Genomic DNA, 20314 nt, shown 5'->3' on the forward strand with positions numbered 1-20314 from the left:
ATAAGCAGCATTTTCTCATAGACCCATTGAAACTCGGGGTCTTTTTTCAGTCATTAATTTGGCTTTGAAGCTCAATCAGCTGCTTCCACTTGTAAATATGGTAAACTGGTTATGGTTACTCTTCGTAACATATAATTAAAGTTGGTCAAAAGATCCAGTAGAAATCTCTCCAGCAGTACAGCATGTGAAAAATGTGTTAAAAAAAAAAAATCATCTGCTTTTAAGAGAAAAAAAGTTGAGTGGAAAATCCAAAGATAAATATTTATGACCAAAGATTTTGTAACAAATCACCATTAACATTTTGAATATATATCTACATTACAATCTACATTACAATGGGTTTACTAATCCAAAAGTCTGCAATAAAGCAGAAAACTGTACCTGGATGTTTCCCATTACCCCTGTGGACTCCATGCGACTAGCCACGTTCACAGTGTTGCCCCAGATGTCGTAGTGGGGTTTGCGTGCACCAATTACTCCTGCTAACACCGCGCCCTTATTCAGACCTGCAGGAGAATGTTGACACATTACACAAGAAATCAAGATTGTTATGTTATGTAACAGTGGCAGAAATAACTATAGCTGTGAGAACATTGGTAAGTATTTACTGTAAAAGAGAATCCTGTTTGATTTATAGTGCTGTCCTTAATTCATTAAAGTGTATTGTGTCAGCAGAGACTTGAAGAGGCTGGTACGCTACTTTTATTACAAAATGCTTTAGGACAGACTGAATTTAAAATGTTTCAGTGCAGATACTGTGTATCAAACTCTAGGCATCTGACAAGCCATGTTGATTACCATTTGGTCACAGAGCAACCCTGACAATTAATGTTCACAGTACATGTGGATTAATCACGAATCCATATGAACTGTGGTTTCATGAATAAAACTACATGGCAGAAATGTGCATACACGTTCTTTTTGTCAGATAAAGCCTTGTGTAGATATGATTCTCCCATAAATCTCAATCTTTGTGAAACTATAAATAAGTACATGAAACTAACATTTCTGTTAAAAAAAAATATTATTCATCTTCTTTATCTCTGTGTTGGTAGTCAAAATTCCCTAGGTTTCAGCACTTAAGTTGGTGAGTAAAATGTGATATAATGATGGACACAACTATGGGTGTAGGAACCAGTTTGTTTTACTTTAAGGCTGCACTGGCTTTTAAGCTTGCCTCAAGGACATTCAATAAAGACAAGAAATTAACAATCCCTCTTTGAAATTGTTGTTGGTTTGATTTGATTTGAATGATGGAGGTTGGCAGGCAACAAAGGTGACGGATAAAACAGATGATGCTGTCAAACATTTGAGGTGGTTGGTTAACCTCAACTGCAACAAGAACGTCATCTTTACATACAAAGCCTTACTATTCTATCTGCCTTTTCGTCACCAGAGATGCAGTCTGCGTGCAACCCTGGTGTAGAGGCTCATACTTCTGCCATTAGATCTCAAGAGTTGAGTAAAATGTAAAATGAACTAATTAAATGCTGCCCATTTATTATTTTCACACTCTGTCATTCTTCTCTGCTCTTGTGTCATCCTATTAAAATGGATTTGGCCAGGTAATAGAACAGTATTAGTAGTATGTGTATATATATATATATATATATATATATATATATATATATATATATATATATATATATATATATATATATATATATATATATATATACTGACAATATACCCAAAATGAAAAACAATATTTAGCTCTTATTCAAAAATAGTTAAAATGTATTTCTTGTCAGTCACACGTCAAAAGCATTTGTCAGATGAATATAGTACATAAATTTAGCCTAACTTCCTTTGTAGAGTCAGATCTTCATCTTAGTAACTTAACTGCTGGGATTTTGCTTTTTTAATGAAGGAACAAGATAAATGATTATCAGAGGATAATTCGTAATCATCTGTAAAAAAAAAATTTTAACTTCAAAAATTAGAAAAAGAAGCAGCTAAAATATGATTTTGACAAACAGAGCAGATTTACTTTTGTTTTCCAATTAAAAATGAATAAAAAACAATTACTTAATGAATTAAACCAAAAGAACACATAACATCCCACCAACTCAGAACCCCAAGGTAACGGATTAGCACATACCAATGCGTAGCATGAAGTTATTGAATGACTGGTAATTAATGTTCATGAGTGTGACCTTCATGGCCAGAGCAAAATCTGCAAGGTCTGCCAGGTGCTGCCAACGTTCTGTGTCAGACTGCTCTTCTTTCTACAGGACAAAAAAAACAAAGATGACTGATAATCAGCATTTCACTGCAATCTTTTTCCAAGTGCAGAGTATAGTGTATTATGATGTCCATAATATTTGGCTTCCTGCTTCTAATGATGGTAAAAAAGAAACCCCTCATCTCCAGTCCTGAGGGCTTGTATGTTTAGTTCTATCATTAACTCAATATGGTCTGGATGTCTTAGGGTGTAGAGAAACATTAGTGAACATGTTCATTGCCTCGTGTCATTGGTGAGTTTGATGGGTGAGTGGTTCGACAATCTCAAGACTTTGTTCCAGCCGACTTTATCCTTAACATATTTTATCAAAAACCTGGTCATGTTCTGTCTTTAAGTGCAGCCACAGCTTTTTTCTACTTATGGTATTGGCAACACTGCATCTTATGATTGATTCCTAAGAGTCCTAAGCATCACATTTTTTTTTTCACAGTAGAAACAAATCAAAGCATGGTTTAATTTTGATTGCCACCTTTCATGTAGGTGACCCGAGTTCAAATCCCCTGCATGAAAGGTCCTACCTTAAAGGTCCTTAGGCAAGATCCCCTTACCCTACCTGCCTACCTGTAAGTCGCTTTGGATAAAAGTGACTGCCAAATGCATAAACACTCAGTGCGACAGGTTGACGTCATCTCAAGTCACCGAAGTCTGTGACATACGTACCTTTCTGCATGTGTAGCCGTTGCTGATGTCTGGGGTGACACCTGATGCTGCCATATAGGTGCTTCCAATGGTCTTGATCTTTGTGATGCAGCGGAACTGCGGCTCATCCAGCAGCTGGCATAGTTAAAGGTGAACAGAAATATTTTCAGATACTGATGATATAAGAACTGTCTCAAGTCCAGTCTCTTCAAGGTCAGTCATCACGAACAAGAATGTCAGCAGATGAAAGACAGTGTATTTACCTTTTATGATTGCAACATATTACATTGAATATATTGTGCTTTCTTTTCTCTTCATTTCTCATAAGACTTCTCATAAGAAGTCTGTACAGTCAAATCAACAAGTATTTGGATGGTGCAACAATTTTTGTGATTTTCCATCTGACTCTAACTTTGACATAGCCACCAATAGCAGTCATTAAAGATAATGTTTATTTTATTACCTGTCATAATTATTCTTTTCTAATAATAAAGTCAGCCTAATAAATGAAAGTATGTCCTGAAGCCTTGAAAACACAGTTTTCAGATCAGATTTTTTTTTCTTCTGTGGCAGTGATAAAGCTTAACAGCTAGCTCACTCATTGATTAAGAATACATAACCCAGAGCCATCTTGTCATCACCCATTGTTTTTTAAAGCCTCAAGATCTCCATTCTGCCATTGCCATCTTGGTCTTTTTGGAGCCATGTGTCCATTTTTGAAAAAAAGCTTGAGAGTAATACTTGAAAAAAGATTGGACAAAATAAATTCTTGAGACCTATAAGCTATTCCGTTATTTTAAAATGACTCACTGATCAGAAAGAGTGAATTAAAATACTTAAAGTATAATGACCTATACAACAAATTTATTGACACAGTGTTTCAGGAAAGCAGCTAATGCTTTTTAAATTAGAATCTACTGGAGCCAGAGATGTTTTGGACACAGCACCTATGAGCCATCAATGGCATTGAACTTTTATGAACTTCCTCATTGTTTTCATATTTCTGAATCAGTGGCTATGTTCAGTCACTGACAAAAACAGATCTACATGTGTAGAGAATATGAAAGTACTTCATGCCAGTTGGCATGTTGGGGTGGTTTAAGCTTAACTTGACTAAAAAGTTGATCAAAATGGTCAAATTTGGAAAAGAAAGGGAGTGATGGATATTTGAAAAAAGAGAGAACATTTATTTTAGTTTATTTATATAGAACTAATTCAAGCACTTAGCACTCTCGAGAAAAGTTTAGAGAAAAACTAAAAAAGTTACACCCACACATCAATACAAATCTAACCAAACCAAATCAATTCCAAATTAACCTTACCAAGAGAAGCTTAACTGAGCTGCCAAGAAACAAAATAAACAACATATGGTGGCCTGGATTACTGACTTTGACCACCACTTATCACCCCTCAGATTTATGTTGCTGGACTGAATGGATTTAGTTTCATGAGTTTAAAGTTACAAATCCAAACAAACTCACAAAAACATTTGCTTTGCATCTGATAACTGATAATTGCCACTGAAACAGTGGGGTCACATGACACTGAAAGGATCAGATTATTGGCTAAATTACAATAAAACTGTGTTATTAAGTTCATGTATACACCTTAATCGCACAAGAAATTGGATCGGATCGAGTTACTCGCGATCGGATTCAGACCCTGAGATAACTGGGTTGAAAGTCACTCTAAACCTGCTTGTAGACGCTGAAGCACGTGTTGAATTAGACTTTGCGTTCTGTGCATGCTCCAGATTTCCTTGAATATATGGCGGTGAATGAATTGAATCATTGGCACAAAGCGTGTGATAGGTGGCGCTGTACCCATTCCAACTGTTGCTAATAGAGCCACTTCCTGTTGACCTCTTCACCACCAACAACAACAACAAACTCAGGCATTGGAGAAAGATGGAGAACGCAGAGCCAGATGAAGCTATGTCCCTCTACATTTGGTCTGTGATGAGCTGCTTGTTGCACAAACTCGATGCCCAACGGAGCTTTCTCCATCGCGTTGTTTGTTTCTGTCACGCCCACGGGACTATGTTTTAAGTTTTAGGTTACATTTTGGTTTTTAGTCCATGTCTTAGTTTTAGTTTTGCCATGTTTTAGTTTCCCCTCACTCAGTTTATTAGTTCATTTCCCTCACCTGTCTGTCATTTTCACCAGCTGCATCCAATCACTCTCAGTCCCTATTTAGTTTCCTGTCTCCCCTGTCTGTTTGCCGGATCTTTGTTTGCCATACTTACCAACCTGACCTGCCTGCCTTGTTACCGGAGTTTCCCCTGTTATTCGTCACCACTGTCAAGCTAAGTATTCATTTATTTATTTATGCCATGCCAAGTTCTTTGTTTATTTTGTCACCGTTAGTTTTTTTAATTCCGGCTAAGCCACGCCTTTTGTTTCAACTTTGTTTTTTCTTGTAAATAAATCCAGTTTCCTTTTTTGAAAAGTCCACATCCGTGTCCTAACTTCACCCCCCCACACCCTGACAGTTTCTTTCTGACGGCGACAACAACAGGAATATCGTCTCCTTTGACTTCCGGGTCACGACCCCGGGAAAACATCTGGAGCATGCGCAGAACGCAAAGTCTGATTCACCACGTGCTTCAGCGTCTACAAGCAGGTTTAGAGTGACTTTCAACCCAGTTATCTCGGGGTCTGAATCCGATCCAGTTCTTAGTCAGATTAAGGTGTCTACATGCACTTAATAACTCAGTCTGATTGTAATTTAGCCAATAATCTGATCCTTTCAGTGCCATGTGACCCCACTGACTGTGTGTTAGACCTGATAATTATATTTCACACCTAGGGGTGAACTGCAACCGTCTCTGTTCTCAGCGTAACTGCTCTCATACTTGCCAGTGTAGAACATTTGTTACCAGAGGATTCCACAACGGGGCACAGCTTATTACTCAGACCGGAAGTTGCTGCCAGATTTATAGTATATAAACAGAAGGACTCTTATAAAGGGTAAATATATGTTTAATAGAGGAGGTTAGCATTTTTTAAAAATCACAAGATAATGACACAAAAATTGGCAATATTTGTTGACCCTGAAATGGCACCATGAAGAAGCAGTATATTAAATGGTGTTTTGTACATAGCAAAGCCTGAAAACACGTACAAGTCTGACTACTCATTCTTCAAAAACTGTCCATAAAATTGGTTAAGTCGTACATGGACAGGTTTGTCCTTTTTTTTAAATTCAAATTGTAGTCATGAAAACTCGAGAAGTAGATAAATATATTGTATAGAAACAACTGTGGAGCTCATGTTCTATTTTGTGAATCCAGTTTTGACGCAGTGAACAAGTTATTTTACTAATACTTTGTACATATATTTTATTATCATTATATTTTTTGTTTTATTGCACCAAACAGACCAGGCCAAATTCTTTCAAATTCAAATTCTTTGTGATGTGAAAATTACTTGGCAATAAAATCTTTGCTGATTCTAATAAAAAGAGCACTTTTGCCTATTCAGAATTATTACGAATAATTTTGTAAAATGAAAACCCTGCCTTCTCTGAATATCTTGGCACAGATGATAGCACAACAGCTCCTCCTCAGTTTAGACCTGTTTTCTGTGGTTCCCAGGTGGTGAAATAGTCCCTGCTTGAGCTTGTTGTCCTTTTGCCACTCAGTGGATAACTTTTCTGTAGTTCTAGCTTCTCTTCATTGTCTCCCAGTTATTTTCAGAATAGAATTTAAGATTCTTCTGCTCATATATAAAACTCTTAATGACCAATTAAGCAGTTATCAGGCACATTTCTTATGGAAGAAGCTACCAGAATGCGTTCAGGAAGCAGACAGCCACTTTACCTTTGAAATTATGCTTAAAACTTTACTTTTTGATAAAGCTTATAGTTAGGGATGGCTCAGATGATCGGGAAACATCCCATAGTTAAGCTGCTATAGGCCCAGACTGGCCTAGTGTCACACCGCGGTGAGGTGGTTTTATTTATTTTATTTTTTTTGTCTTGTGATTTCCTGTTTTATTTTGAAGAGTATTTCTCCTCTCGTTTCAGGTCACTTGCCCTTCCTCATGTGTCACCCGTTGGAGTGTCTTCCCTGTTTCCCGTTGCCCTCATGCATACATCCCAAGTCTCCCGGAAGTTCCGGGAGTCTCCCTGATGCTGATAGTTAATCACGGATGCCCGCGAGTCGGATAAAATATCCCGGATTTTAGAATATGCGAGGGAGTGTTGTGTTTTTGTTTTTTTTTGTTTTTTCCAATGCGAATGAGAGCGTCCAGGCAACACAATAACTCGTGCACCATGCGCGTTTTGACTGCGCGGGCACGAGAGAGAGAGGGGTGTGGGGAGAGGTGAGAAACCTGTGCGTATCTGTCCAAAGCGATGCTCTGTTCAACCAGCGCTCAAGGCGACTGCTTTTCAGAGGGCGCGCTGATTGGTTTAGTCAGCAAAATAAGCCAATAACGTTCGGTGTGGGAGGGCTTCGATTTACTCTCTGACAGTCACCTAAGTTACTGTGCATCCTGCCAAATGGCAGAGGGTGAATCCTCGAGTAAAAAACGAAAATATAAGACTCATTTTACAGCAGAATATACTAAAGTATATCCATGTCTAGTGAAGGTGAAGAATTATGACACCGTGGCGAGGTGCACAGTATGCAACAGTGACTTCAGTGTTGCCCACGGCGGACTTAATGACTGTAAAAGACATGTGGAGGTAGGATGAACGCGCCATCATCTGCATTTTATTTCTGTTGGTTAAATGCTGTTATAAAATAAAGCAAAACGTATCAAAGACTTGTTTAAAGTATCAATACACATTTAGTTACTAAATTGTGTAGGCCTATATCTAACTAGCCAGCTACAGTATCTAACTATCTATATCCAGCCTGTCTAAGCCTTTTGAAAAATCCCCAATTTAATATGTTGATAAATAGGCAAAATAAATTAAGCGTAAATTAATTAAAGAAAATATGTAGAAATGATAGGCCTAATTATTATATTATATTAATTACCGTTAGTGAATAAAGAGCCAGTGGACAGATTTTGTTTTTTCTGGGAAAGTGACGACAGAACCGAAGAGATTTGTGTGTGCGCCAAACATTTCACAGACGAATGTTTCCAGAACTTGGGCTAATACCGAGCCCAAGGGAGAGCCCAGACACCCTGCGGAGGAATCTCATTTCAGCCGCTTGTATTCGCGATCTCGTTCTCTCGGTCACTACCCACAGCTCGTGACCATAGGTGAGGGTAGGAACATAGATTGACCGGTAAATGAGAGCTTCGCCTTCTGGCTCAGCTAATTTTTCACTACGACGGGCCGGTGCAGAGACCACTGCAGACACCGCACCGATCCGCCTGTCAATCTCCTGCTCCATTCGTCTCTCACTTGGGGAAGGATCTCATTCCCGAGAGTAAGTAATTTAACGCTCTATAATTGTGTTGCTTTCCTGTATGTACAGTATAGTTACATAGCTTGTTACCACAGGAAAGGGTTTGTATCGTTAGCAGCTAACCTTAGCTAACGGTTAGCTATGCAGCTAATAGCATATGCAAGCTCTTATCTCCGCCAACTGGGCTGTTGGAGGTGTTTGCATGCCCATGAGATGGTTAGCTCGCTCATTTGAGACCAAAACCCCCTACTTCAAGCTTCCTGAAGAAGAATGAATCCGCAAATTCAGTGCATTTCATCAGGATAATGATTAAGTCATGGTTCCAGCGCTAGCGCTACGTGCATCTTTGCAAACCAGAGCAATCAGCTGACAATGTCAAAATCCTCACTCCTGCTTTCCCCTTCACGCACGCCTTTTTTGCTGTGTCTTGTGTAGCACTTGCTTGATGTTTGACTGTGTTAGGAGAGTTGTTCAGTAACTAGTTCGTCATATTGTCAAAGTAAGCTCATTTCAACAGGTTTCGCTAGTTTTACGGCATAGGGCTGCCGTGCCATCTACGTGCCATAGCGATTCACAAAACATTTGCGCAAGGTACCACGGGCGTAAGTAAGGCCACACCCCCACTAAACAGCTCATTCTGAGGATCCTAAGGAAAGCTCATTTTTGGGACTGGCTGTAATTCTGCACCAAGGCAGAGTTTTGGGGAAAAAAACTCAGATACAGTATTAGGGGACCACTAAAGCCTATAAAAATACATAAAAGCCTCCATTTATTTTAATGCCATGGAACCTTTAAAGTTAAAGTGCACATTCCAGACTTTAATTGAAAAAAATTTACATAAAGCTCTATTCCACCATGTAGAAATTGCTACACTTTAGTTTTCATACATAATTGCCCTCAGTTCAGGATACCATAATGTTTCTGAGAATTGGTTTCCCTAGTGTTTGTGATTTCTCTGATGTTTTTAATTGCTTTATTAGTGCAGGGATAAGATACCTCGGCTTGCTTCTACAATTTGGAGTTGCCATTGTTCAACATGAGGAGAGAAGCTGAACCAGTGAAAATCAAGGAAGCTATTATGAGGCGGAAAGATAAGAACAAAGCCATTAGAAAAATCAAATCTTAGGAATATCCTTAAAAAGCAAGAATGGGGGCGGTCGGTGGCGTAGTGGGTTAAGCAGTCGCCCCATGTACAGAGGCTACGGTCCTCGCTGCAGCTGGCCCCGGTTCGACTCCCGCACCGAGCGGCCCTGTGCTGCGTGTCTTTCCCCTCTCTCTGCCCCCTGCTTCCTGTCTCTCTCCGACTGTCCTCTCAATAAAGGCATAAAAAGCCCAAAAAAATACTTTAAAAAAAGAATACACAGGTAAGCTCTGTAATTGCAAAGTGGCTTGGGCATGTATGTCTTTCACCAGTATTAGCATTCTTATCTGCTCAAGTTCCAGTAAATGCCTCCAAACTTAACAAGATAAATATCCCAAACATGCTAAGGCAACAACAGAGTTTCTCAAAGCAGAGAAATGGACAAATCTCAAATGTCTCCGGTTGAGCATGCCTTCTAAAAGCTGAAAAAGAAACTTAAAGTGACAAGCCCTTGGAACAAGCCGGAGTTGCAGGTGGCTGCAGTAGAGGCTTGGCAGAGCATCACCAGAGAAGATTCTCAGCACCTGCTGCTATCTATCAATTGTCAAATTCAAGGGATATGCTTTAATGTACCTACCATTACTTTGTTAGCAAACATTATGGTACCCTGAAATGAGGGGGACTGTGAATAAAAACTGTTCAAACATTGTCTGATTTAAAATGTTATATTATATATATATATATATACATAGACATATCAAAATAAATCAAATCAAATTTATTTGTAGCACATTTCATGTACAAAACAATTCAAAGTGCTTCACATAAAATAAAAGCATTGCAAATACATAAAAGAATATAAAGAGAAACAAATAAAATCATTTAAATGAATTTAAAAACAAGCAACAGTCTAGATAAGTTAAAAGATATTTCATGCATAGACACATGAGAAAAGAAATGTTTTTAACCTGGATTTAAAAATGTCTCCATTTGGTGAAAGTTTAATCTCCACTGGCAGTTTGTTCCACTTGTTTGCAGCATAACAGCTAAATGCTGCTTCTCCATGTTTAGTCTGGACTCTGGACTGGACCAGCTGACCTGAGTCCTTGGATCTCAGAGCTCTGCTGGGTTTATATTCTCTGAACAGATCACAGATGTATTTTGGGCCTAAACCGTTCTGGGATTTGTAAACCATCAGCAGGCTTTTAAAATCTATTCTGTGACTGACTGGAAGCCAGAGTAAAGATTTTAAAACTGGTGTGATGTGTTCAGATCTCTTAGTCCGGGTTAAAACTCCAGCAGCAGCGTTCTGGATGAGCTGCAGATGTTTAATGCTCTTTTTGGGAAGTCCAGTTAAAAGAGCATTACAGTGATGGAGTCTACTGGAGATGAATGCATGGATGAGTTTCTCCTGGTCTGTTTGGGAGAGGAAACCTTTAATTCTGTTGATGTTTCTGAGGTGGTAAAAAGCTGCCTTGGTGACAGCTTTGATGTGGCTGCTGAAAGTCATGTTACCATGGAGACCGTGCCGCGGATGGCTGCCTCGGTACTTCGCTCTCTCGTGTTTTTTACGTTTTTGTGCATTTGTCGTGTTTTCTGTGCTCCTTCTCTGGTCACTTACTCCAGAGAAGAACTCCTAAACATTGGTATAACCACCAGCAAAGTTTTTTCTTCGGTTCTCATCGATCCGGAAAACTTAACAGAACTACTCATTGGAGGAGCGGCAGCTCTCTGTGGTCTCCGCTGGAGACGCCGGACACATCGGGGGAAGCGAGCCGGCGCACTCGTCAGATTGCGGCAGCGGGGGTTTCGCACTGCGCTCCCGTCTATTCACCTGGCCAACGTCCGCTCTCTGGCGAACAAGGTGGACGAACTGCAGCTCCTCAATACAACTAACACGGACTTCAACAGATCTGCTGCCTTGTGCTTCACCGAAACCTGGCTCGATGAGCACATCCCGGACACTGCTCTCTACCTGCCTGGATTTCACCTGCACCGAGCGGACCGCATAACGGAGCTTACGGGGAAAAAGAGGGTGGGCGGAATCTGCTTTTACATTAACGAAGGTTGGTGTACTGATGTCACGGTCCTAAACAAATCATGCAGTCCTCAACTAGAAACACTCTTCATCAACTGTAAACCGTTCTATTCGCCGCGGGAGTTTTCCTCGTTTGTTCTGGTCGGAGTCTACATCCCTCCTCAGGCCTGTGTTACTGAGGCGTTACAACACCTGGCCGACCAGATTAATAACGTGGAGAAAAAACACCCGGACTCTCTGCTCATTGTTTTGGGGGACTTTAACAGAGCAAACCTCAGCCACAAACTGCCAAAATATAAACAGCATATTAAGTGTCCCACCAGGGACACAAACACTCTGGACCACTGTTACACTGTTTTTAAGAACTCATATAACTCTGTCCCCCGTGCAGCCCTGGGACTCTCTGATCACTGCATGGTTCATCTTATCCCGACCTACAGGCAGAAGCTAAAATCAGCTAAGCCTGTGGTCAAGACGGTGAGGAGATGGACCAACAACGCCAAAGTGGAATTACAAGCCTGCTTTGACTGCACTGATTGGAGTGTTTTTGAGACTGCAGCCTCAGACCTGCATGAACTGACTGATACTGTGACTTCTTACATCAGCTTTTGTGAGGACATGTGTGTGCCCACCAAAACCTTCCGCACATACAGCAACAACAAACCCTGGTTCACTGCAAAACTCAGGCAACTTCGTCAGGCCAAGGAGGAGGCCTACAGAAGTGGGGACAGAGTCCTGTACAACCAGGCCAGAAACACGCTGACAATGGAGGTGAAAGCAGCCAAGAGGAGCTACGCTGAAAAGATTAAAAACAGCCTTTCAGCCAACGATCCAGCGTCAGTGTGGAGAGGCCTGCAGTCCATCACCAACTACAGGAGACCATCCCCAAACACTGCAGCAAACCATCAACTGGCTGGCGAGCTGAATGTGTTCTACTGCAGGTTTGACACATTCACACCTCTCCCCCCCCTCAGACACTAAAGACCCATTGACATCACCTGCCACTCTGCCACCTCTCCCCTCTGACCCCCCACCAGCACTCACGATCTGTGAAGAGGATGTTCTGTCAGTCTTTCACAGACAGAAGATCAGGAAGGCACCCGGCCCAGACGGTGTTTCACCTTCCTGCCTGAAGGTCTGCGCTGACCAACTGACCTCCATCTTCACCCGGATCTTCAACAGATTCCTGGAGCTGTGCGAAGTCCCCTCATGCTTCAAACTCTCCACAATAATCCCGGTCCCCAAGAAACCCACCATCACAGGACTGAACGACTACAGGCCTGTTGCCCTCACATCTGTAGTCATGAAGTCCTTCGAGAGACTGGTGTTGGGGTACCTGAAGGACATTACAGACCCCCTGCCGGACCCTCTGCAGTTTGCCTACCGGGCAAACAGGTCAGCGGATGATGCTGTCAACATGGGACTGCACTACATCCTGCAACACCTCGACTCTGCAGGGACGTACGCCAGGATCCTGTTTGTGGACTTCAGTTCGGCGTTCAACACCATCGTCCCAGCCATCCTCCGCACCAAACTCACCCAGCTCACTGTGCCCTCCTCCACCTGTCAGTGGATTACAAACTTCCTGACTGACAGGAAGCAGCAGGTGAGGCTGAGGAGCATCACATCCAGCACCCGGACCATCAGCACCAGCGCCCCCCAGGGGTGTGTGCTCTCCCCACTGCTCTTCTCCCTTTACACCAACGACTGTAACTCAAGAGACCCATCTGTTAAACTCCTGAAGTTTGCAGATGACACAACGGTCATCGGCCTCATCCGGGACGGTGACGAGTCTGCATACAGACGGGAGGTTGAACGGCTGGTCTGCTGGTGTGGTCAGAACAATCTGGAGCTGAACACGCTAAAAACAGTGGAGATGAAAGTGGACTTTAGGAGAAGCCCCCCCACTCTGCCACCCATCACCATCACCAACAACGCAGTGTCTGCTGTGAAATCCTTCAGGTTTCTGGGCTCCACAATCTCTCAGGACCTGAAGTGGGAGACCAACACAGTCACTACCATCAAAAAGGCCCAGCAGAGGCTGTACTTCCTGCGGCAGCTCAGGAAGCTCAACCTACCTAAGGAGCTGCTGATCCAGTTTTACACCGCCATTGTTCAGTCTGTTCTGTGTTCATCCATCACCGTTTGGTTCGGATAAACCACCAAACAGGAAAAAAACAGACTGCAATGGACAATAAGGTCTGCAGAGAATTATTGGTGTCAGCCTGCCCTCCATCCAGGATCTGTACCTGTCCAGAGTCAGGAAACGGGCAGGTTACATCTCTGCAGACCCATCACACCCTGGACACAAACTGTTTAAACTCCTCCCTTCTGCAAGGCGCTACAGAACTCTGTACGCCAAAACAACAAGACACAGGAACAGTTTCTTCCCTCAGGCTGTCTCTGTGTTAAACAGCTAAAACCGGACTTCAGTGTTTCATCCTTGCACCATGCACCAATTTGCACTTCTGATTTAATCTTTTTCTATGTCTATTTTTTGTCTATTTTTGTACTTGTTGCACTAAAGAGAGTGAGGTGTAACCAGTCATATTCCTCGTGTGTGTCCACATACCTGGCAATAAAAAGCAATTCTGATTCTGATCAACACTCCGAGGTTACCAACTTGGTCAGTGATTGTAAGGTCCCGAGTCTCAAGATATTTACCAACGCTGACCCTCTTCTCTTTGCTAACAAACAGAATGATCTCAGTTTTGTCTTCATTTAATTGTAGAAAATTCTCTCTCATCCAGATGTTTACTTCCTCCAGACACTGACACAGTATGTCTGCTGGGCTGCAGTCGTCCGGTGACAGAGACACATAAAGTTGTGTATCGTCTGCATAATTGTGATAATTAGGGACCGAGCAGTGACACTGCAAGGACCCAATTGTATCTGTAAGGATTCTTCTTTCTTTCCATATTCTTCTTATTCTTTGCAAAAGGTACTCGAAAACTCAGGAAATTTTGCAAGCGCCACCTGCCAGTCGACGACATGAAAGAATCTAAACTTTATATTTTTTGGGAGTCGCTCATTGACTCTGTAGCGATTTTTACGATACTTAAAAATGGTCCCAGCATTGGGCTTAGTTTTGAGTGGGACGACAAAATTCGATACACTCATTCATCATTCCCAGACGCACAAAAAAGTCTCTTGCCGCCATGGTCCCATGTCCATAGGAAGGCGGCCATTTTGGATGGAAAGTGAGTTTTCGTGCCATTTTTGCCCGATTCCACGCCTTGCATAAGATCAAACTCGTTCTACAGATTTAAGGCTACAGACTTCAAACTTGGCCAGGTTACTCTTAAGACATGGGGGGAAAAGATCATTGGGCAACTTTTTCAAAATTTAAAGGGCGTGGGCGTGGCGACGCCTCAAAGTTCGATGACTCGCCATCACTCGCCACAAAAAATGAAGTCGCTTATAACTCCCACTTACATTATCCAATCTGTCCCAAACGTCATACGGTGAATGCTGGACCCAGCCTGAATGCGGACATATTATCATAGTGACATCCACCTTTAGCGCCACCTGCTGGGGTTTGGAAACGTCTTTTTTTTTCCACACCTCGCATTTGATCGAACTCCTCCTACATATTTAATGCAAAAACCTTCAAACTTGGCCAGGTTGCTCTTAAGATATGGGGGGGGGAAAAATCACGGAGAAACTTTTTCAAACCTCAAAGGGTGTGTCCGTGGCCAGGCAGTGAAAATCGTGTGATGGCGTTTGTGATTTGAAAGCCTTATCATCATCGCAAGGTCATGAAACTTGGCACACACGTCCACCCTGACGACCTCGTACGTATGTAAAGGGTATCGTGTGTGGACGAAACAAAATGGCTCAGTGGCACCCCTAGACATTTTCAAAAACCCCTCTGCATTGGGGTTATTATGTGCTCATACGTACGCAGAGGGTATCGTGCATATGGCCAGAGCTGCACGACTACGACGTCCAGCGCATGCCCCAACATGCGCACATCTCGGTCCCGCATACAGCTGCTTGAGACTTTCTAGTTGATGTTAAAGTTCTGCAATATCTGACCCAAAGGGAGCATATACAAGTTAAACAGAAGAGGTCCAAGAATTGACCCCTGGGGGACTCCACAAGTCATGGCCACTCGCTCAGATTCATAGCTGCCAATTGTACCAAAATAACTCCGGCCTTCTAAGTAGGACCTGAACCAGTTAAGGACCGCTCCAGAAAGTCCAACCCAGTTTTCCAGCCTGTGCAACAGGATTCTGTGATCTACAGTATCAAACGCAGCGCTGAAGTCCAACAGAACCAGGACTGAAACATTACCAGAATCAGTATTCAACCTAATGTGGTTTAACACTTTGACCAGAGCTGTTTCAGTGCTGTGATGACGTCTGAAGCCTGATTGAAAGTTATCAAGACTTCCACTTTCATTCAGAAAGTCGTTGAGCTGGTTAAATACAACTTTTTCAATAATCTTAGATATAAAAGAGAGATTAGAGACAGGTCTGTAGTTGTTCATCATAGAGGCATCTAGAGTTCTCTTCTTTAGGAGTGGCTTAATGGCAGCTGTCTTTAGTGACTTGGGAAAAATGCCTGATGCCAGTGAGCTGTTAACTATTTGTAGGAGATCACTTTCTACTGAGGTAAAAACAGTTTTTAAAAAGTCAGATGGTATTATGTCCAGAGTGCAAGTGGTTGATTTCAGATGCCGAACTGTTTCCTCTAGGATTTTTAAATTAACAATTTTAAATTGTGACATAACGTCACAGTTATTTCTAGGTTTTACACACAGATTAGTTTTCTTGTTTGTCTGTGTGGCGTGAATATTTTGTCTAATTGTTTTGATTTTTTGGCAAAAAAAGTTGGCAAATTCGTTGCATTTCTCAGTGGAGAGAAGGTCTGGGTTTGACTGTTTAGGAGGATTTGTGAGTTTTTCAACCATAGCAAACAGAGTTCGAGAATTGTTGACATTCTTATTAATCATTTCAGATAAATGCAGCTGTCTGGCCTTGTTATAACTACGCAGGCTTTCTTTGTACAGCTCATAGTGAATCTGAAGCTTTGTTTTCCTCCATTTACGTTCAGCTTTCATGCATTCTCTTTTCAGGTTTTTGACCGTAGTGGTGTTTCTCCATGGGGTTTTCTGTTTGATCAAGGTGCTCTTGATTCTTATCGGTGCAACAGCTTCCATAACATTCAAAATTTTTAACTTGAAATGATCCAGCATTCCTTCAACCGACTCTGCGCTCATTGTTGGTAACATAGCTATGGCCTCCCTAAACTGAGCACTTGTTTTCTCATTGATGCACCTCTTCTTAACTGAGAAGCTGGTTGTTTGAACATTCTGAGTGATCAATAAATAAAATAAAATACAAAAATGGTCAGACAAGGCCAAATCAATAACCACAACAGAAGAAATATCAACACCTTTAGAAATGAGCAGGTCCAGAATGTGACCTCGAAGGTGGGTAGGTTCTGTTACATGTTGCCACAAACCAAACATGTCCAGCACAGAAGAAAATTCTTTGGCATTACCATCCGTATATTATTCATGTGAATGTTAAAATCCCCGGTCAAGATAAAATGGTTAAAATCAGTTGAAATAACAGACAATAATTCAGAAAATTCATCAACAAAACTTGCACAGTATCCTGGAGATCTGTAAATGATTAAGAACAGGATTTTAGGAACACCCTTTAAAATAAAACTCAGATATTCAAAAGAAGTGAATTCACCAAATGAGATCTCTTTACACTGGAATGTATCTTTAAATAAGGCAGCTTCTCCACCACCTTTCCTCCCATTTCGGCATTTATCCATAAAACTAAAGTTTGGGGGGGCTGCTTCATTAAGAACAGTAGCACTTGTGCTCTCTGTTAACCATGGTGCCCTGCGTTTCTCGATTGATGGTGGTCGCTGGAGTCCTGGCTGTGCTCCATAATGACACAGTCTCTCCAACAGCAGAGAAAAGTCTTTCTTCAGGATCTCAGAGCCAGTCTTCCTTCTCAGAATATCAGAAGACCCTGTGTGGACAATGATCCTCGTGCCATCTGGATGAGTAGACAGAATGGTCAGCAAAATATCTCTCAGTTCCCTGACTGATGTATCAGAAAAAGTTATATTTTCCATCTTTGCCATTCTGACATGCTGTGTTATAGAGTCCCCGATCAGAATAGTGTCTATTCCTTTTTGTGTGGAGGTGTCGATCGCTTCTGTAGTCCTCACCTTGGTTGTGGGATTTGGGCTTCTCCTGATGATCTGGTTAGCCCTTGGCTGAGGTTTGGGGCCATTTCTCTTGTTTGTCTTCATGTTTGGGTTACATTCATCATCACACACTCTATTTTGAGTCAACAGATCGTATCTATTATGCAATAGAACTTCAGGTGGCGAAGTGAGTGCTGGAGGTTTAGGGTTGGTGCTGGGTTTACCTCTGCGACGGACAACATGAGACCAGATCCTGGCTGGGGTTGATGACTTTGGTTTGGCACCAACACTGTTCCAGTGGGAGATGTCAGTCGGACCGTCCGGTTTGGGAGCTTCAGATATTCCAGAGTCATTTGGACACATCCAGGGAAGTGTGTCAGCCAGGGCTGCAGTGTGAGATTCCACATCAGCTGTGATCCCGTGTAGAAAGATCTGAGTTAGTCCTTTGGCACATGAAGGCTCCACAGCCTGCGCAGGAGCTATAATAGAGTCAATAAATTCCTCGTTAAGAATGTCTTGCAGCATTTCAATCCTCTTCTCGAGCTGTGTTATCCTCACAGAGAGTCGCTCACACTGTGTGCAGCTCACTGATACTGCAGGGTTAGGAGACATTGGGCCTCATGCAAGAACATTTTTGTATTTTTATTCGAAATTTCTCTCACTTTTTTCGTAAGGTCTCGTACGAACACGCCACGTCAGATTCAACAAGCGCTCTTAACTTCAGAAAAAGTGTGTAAACGAGCTGCGTAAATGATGAATCCCACCCGTGCGTATCTAAGTTCACGTGCACGAGGATAGTAGATTTGCATACTCCACGCCCTAAATGATACCATATAAGGCTGTGCTTCCTCTCTCCTGTGCCAGGAAGTGTTGAGTCATGAGAATGTCATCAAGGCGCAAAAAGAACAACTTTAGGGGCTCTGAGACTGAAGTTCTGCTTTCAGAGATCCAGAAACGAAAATCTGTCATTTTTAGCAGAGTCAGCAGTGGAATTACGGGACCTGCTAAAGCCAAGAAATGGAAAGCAATTAGGAGTGCTGTTAATACCATGTCACCGTAATAAAAAAATAAATGGTTTGATATGAAAATGGCTTAAAAAAACGTCTCGCCATGGGCAGGCGATCGATGACTGCAACTAAAGCCGTGCAATCAGCTGTTGCCTCATCATGATGGCACTTTGATGGGGTGGTCCATGAGGGGGGTCTTCTGGCACCACACCTTCTGGTCTGCCTGGGCTGGTTCAGGTAGTGGGAGACCCTCGTTCATGGCAATATTGCGCCATGAACGAGGTATGGAGACACACCCACCTGGTCTTCAGCTCAGTGCGCTCCACGACAGCACGGGTGCTTTGATGCGTATATGTGTCTCGTGCTTCAATTATGATTGGCAGTCGAGCCACGGCATGAAAGTCCCTCTTAATTTGTACTTGTTGGACAGCGGTGTATGGGAATGTGATGTACCATGGGTGATAAACTGATGAGAGTTTTGATGACCAAGGGGAGCGCACAACTCACAGAGGACTGGGACACCCCCGATCTGTCTCCAGTCTCCTTCTGAAAGGTTCCAGTGGCCAAAAATCCAAGGGTGGTGAATACCTGGACGTGTGGTGGAATTGGGTTTGATCGGCGTGTTTCTCTCTGGAGTCGTGGCTCCAGCAAGCTGTATATTTGCAGCAGCACAGTCCTTGGGAATCTTAATCGCGATGTCAGCCATTCGTCTGTCTCCACACGGTCTCTTCCAAGAGCCTGACACGCTAAGGCATCCAAAAGTAGCAAGTCAGCCGCTGGTTACGCTTCCCATTGACCTTGTTATATACAGATTCAAATGAACCTTCAATTAGTGCACAATTTAAGTCAAACAGAATAATGTCAGCATAATTATGGGGTATAATGTATGTATTTATTTGTTTTCTTCAAAGTAATGAAATATACAATCCATTAGTCAAACAAACTTGATTTGAATAACAGCGGACTATTTTAGGAAACTCCTACGACAGGTCTGGGTCACTCGTAAATTCTGTTCGTACCTGAAAGAAAACGTAAAATACGAAAAGATTGGTGAATGCGCAAATTCTCGTACGGACGATTTAAGAACAAATCTGTGCGTACGAACGGTTCTTGCATGAGGTCCATTGTTCTGTCCGATTCTCTTTGCAAACAGGAGGGCTAATACCGTTTACAAATATACAATTAAAAGAAAAAGAATAAAAGAATAAAATTATATCCAAGACTTGTGGAAAGAAGTAGAATGATTTAAAAGTGAATAAAGCAGTAAGCAGCAGGAGGAGGCAGAGACACGTCTGCACTCTTCAGAAGCAGGAAGCAGTATATACATACATATACAGTATGTTTATTCTTCCTTTCTTCTCACTGTTTTTACTTTGGGAAAGTGGCACCTACTTGGTCTGTGTCCATTTATTTTTCTAAAAATGACAAATGCTGCCACATAAAAAAGGAATTGGAATTAAGAAATTAATTAAATAAAAAAAACTTTATTGATGCCAAAGGGACATTGGAATAATCCTTTTTTTACCTATAGGGGGCAGCTATAGCCTAGGAGGATCATCTGCCAATCGGATGATTGGTGGGTCGATTCCACGCTTCCTCGATCAGCATGTTGAAGTGCCCTTGGGCAAGACACCGAACCTCACTTTGCCAAACCCCAACCTCAAGACAATAATGCCCCTTTTCCACCGAACATTTTTGTACCGGTACAGCTCTACATGGTACCACTCTACCCTGATTGGGAGCTTTTCCACCGCGGGTTGAA

At 42.0% G+C, this 20314-nt stretch overlaps 1 protein-coding gene across 2 annotated transcripts in view; it reads right to left on the reverse strand.

Annotated features, from left to right (window-relative positions):
- adcy3a (adenylate cyclase 3a) overlaps positions 1-20314 on the reverse strand; it is a 224088-nt gene that overhangs the window by 11243 nt on the left and 192531 nt on the right. For both annotated transcript variants that reach the window (XM_075464641.1, XM_075464640.1), the window contains 3 exons: positions 2906-3019; positions 2102-2228; positions 382-506 (listed from right to left, as the gene is read on the reverse strand). In XM_075464641.1, coding sequence (XP_075320756.1) covers positions 382-506; positions 2102-2228; positions 2906-3019 — 366 coding nt within the window. The remainder of the gene's footprint in view (positions 1-381; positions 507-2101; positions 2229-2905; positions 3020-20314) is intronic.

This window comes from Odontesthes bonariensis, chromosome 5, assembly GCF_027942865.1.
Source record: "Odontesthes bonariensis isolate fOdoBon6 chromosome 5, fOdoBon6.hap1, whole genome shotgun sequence".
Lineage (NCBI taxonomy): Eukaryota > Metazoa > Chordata > Actinopteri > Atheriniformes > Atherinopsidae > Odontesthes > Odontesthes bonariensis.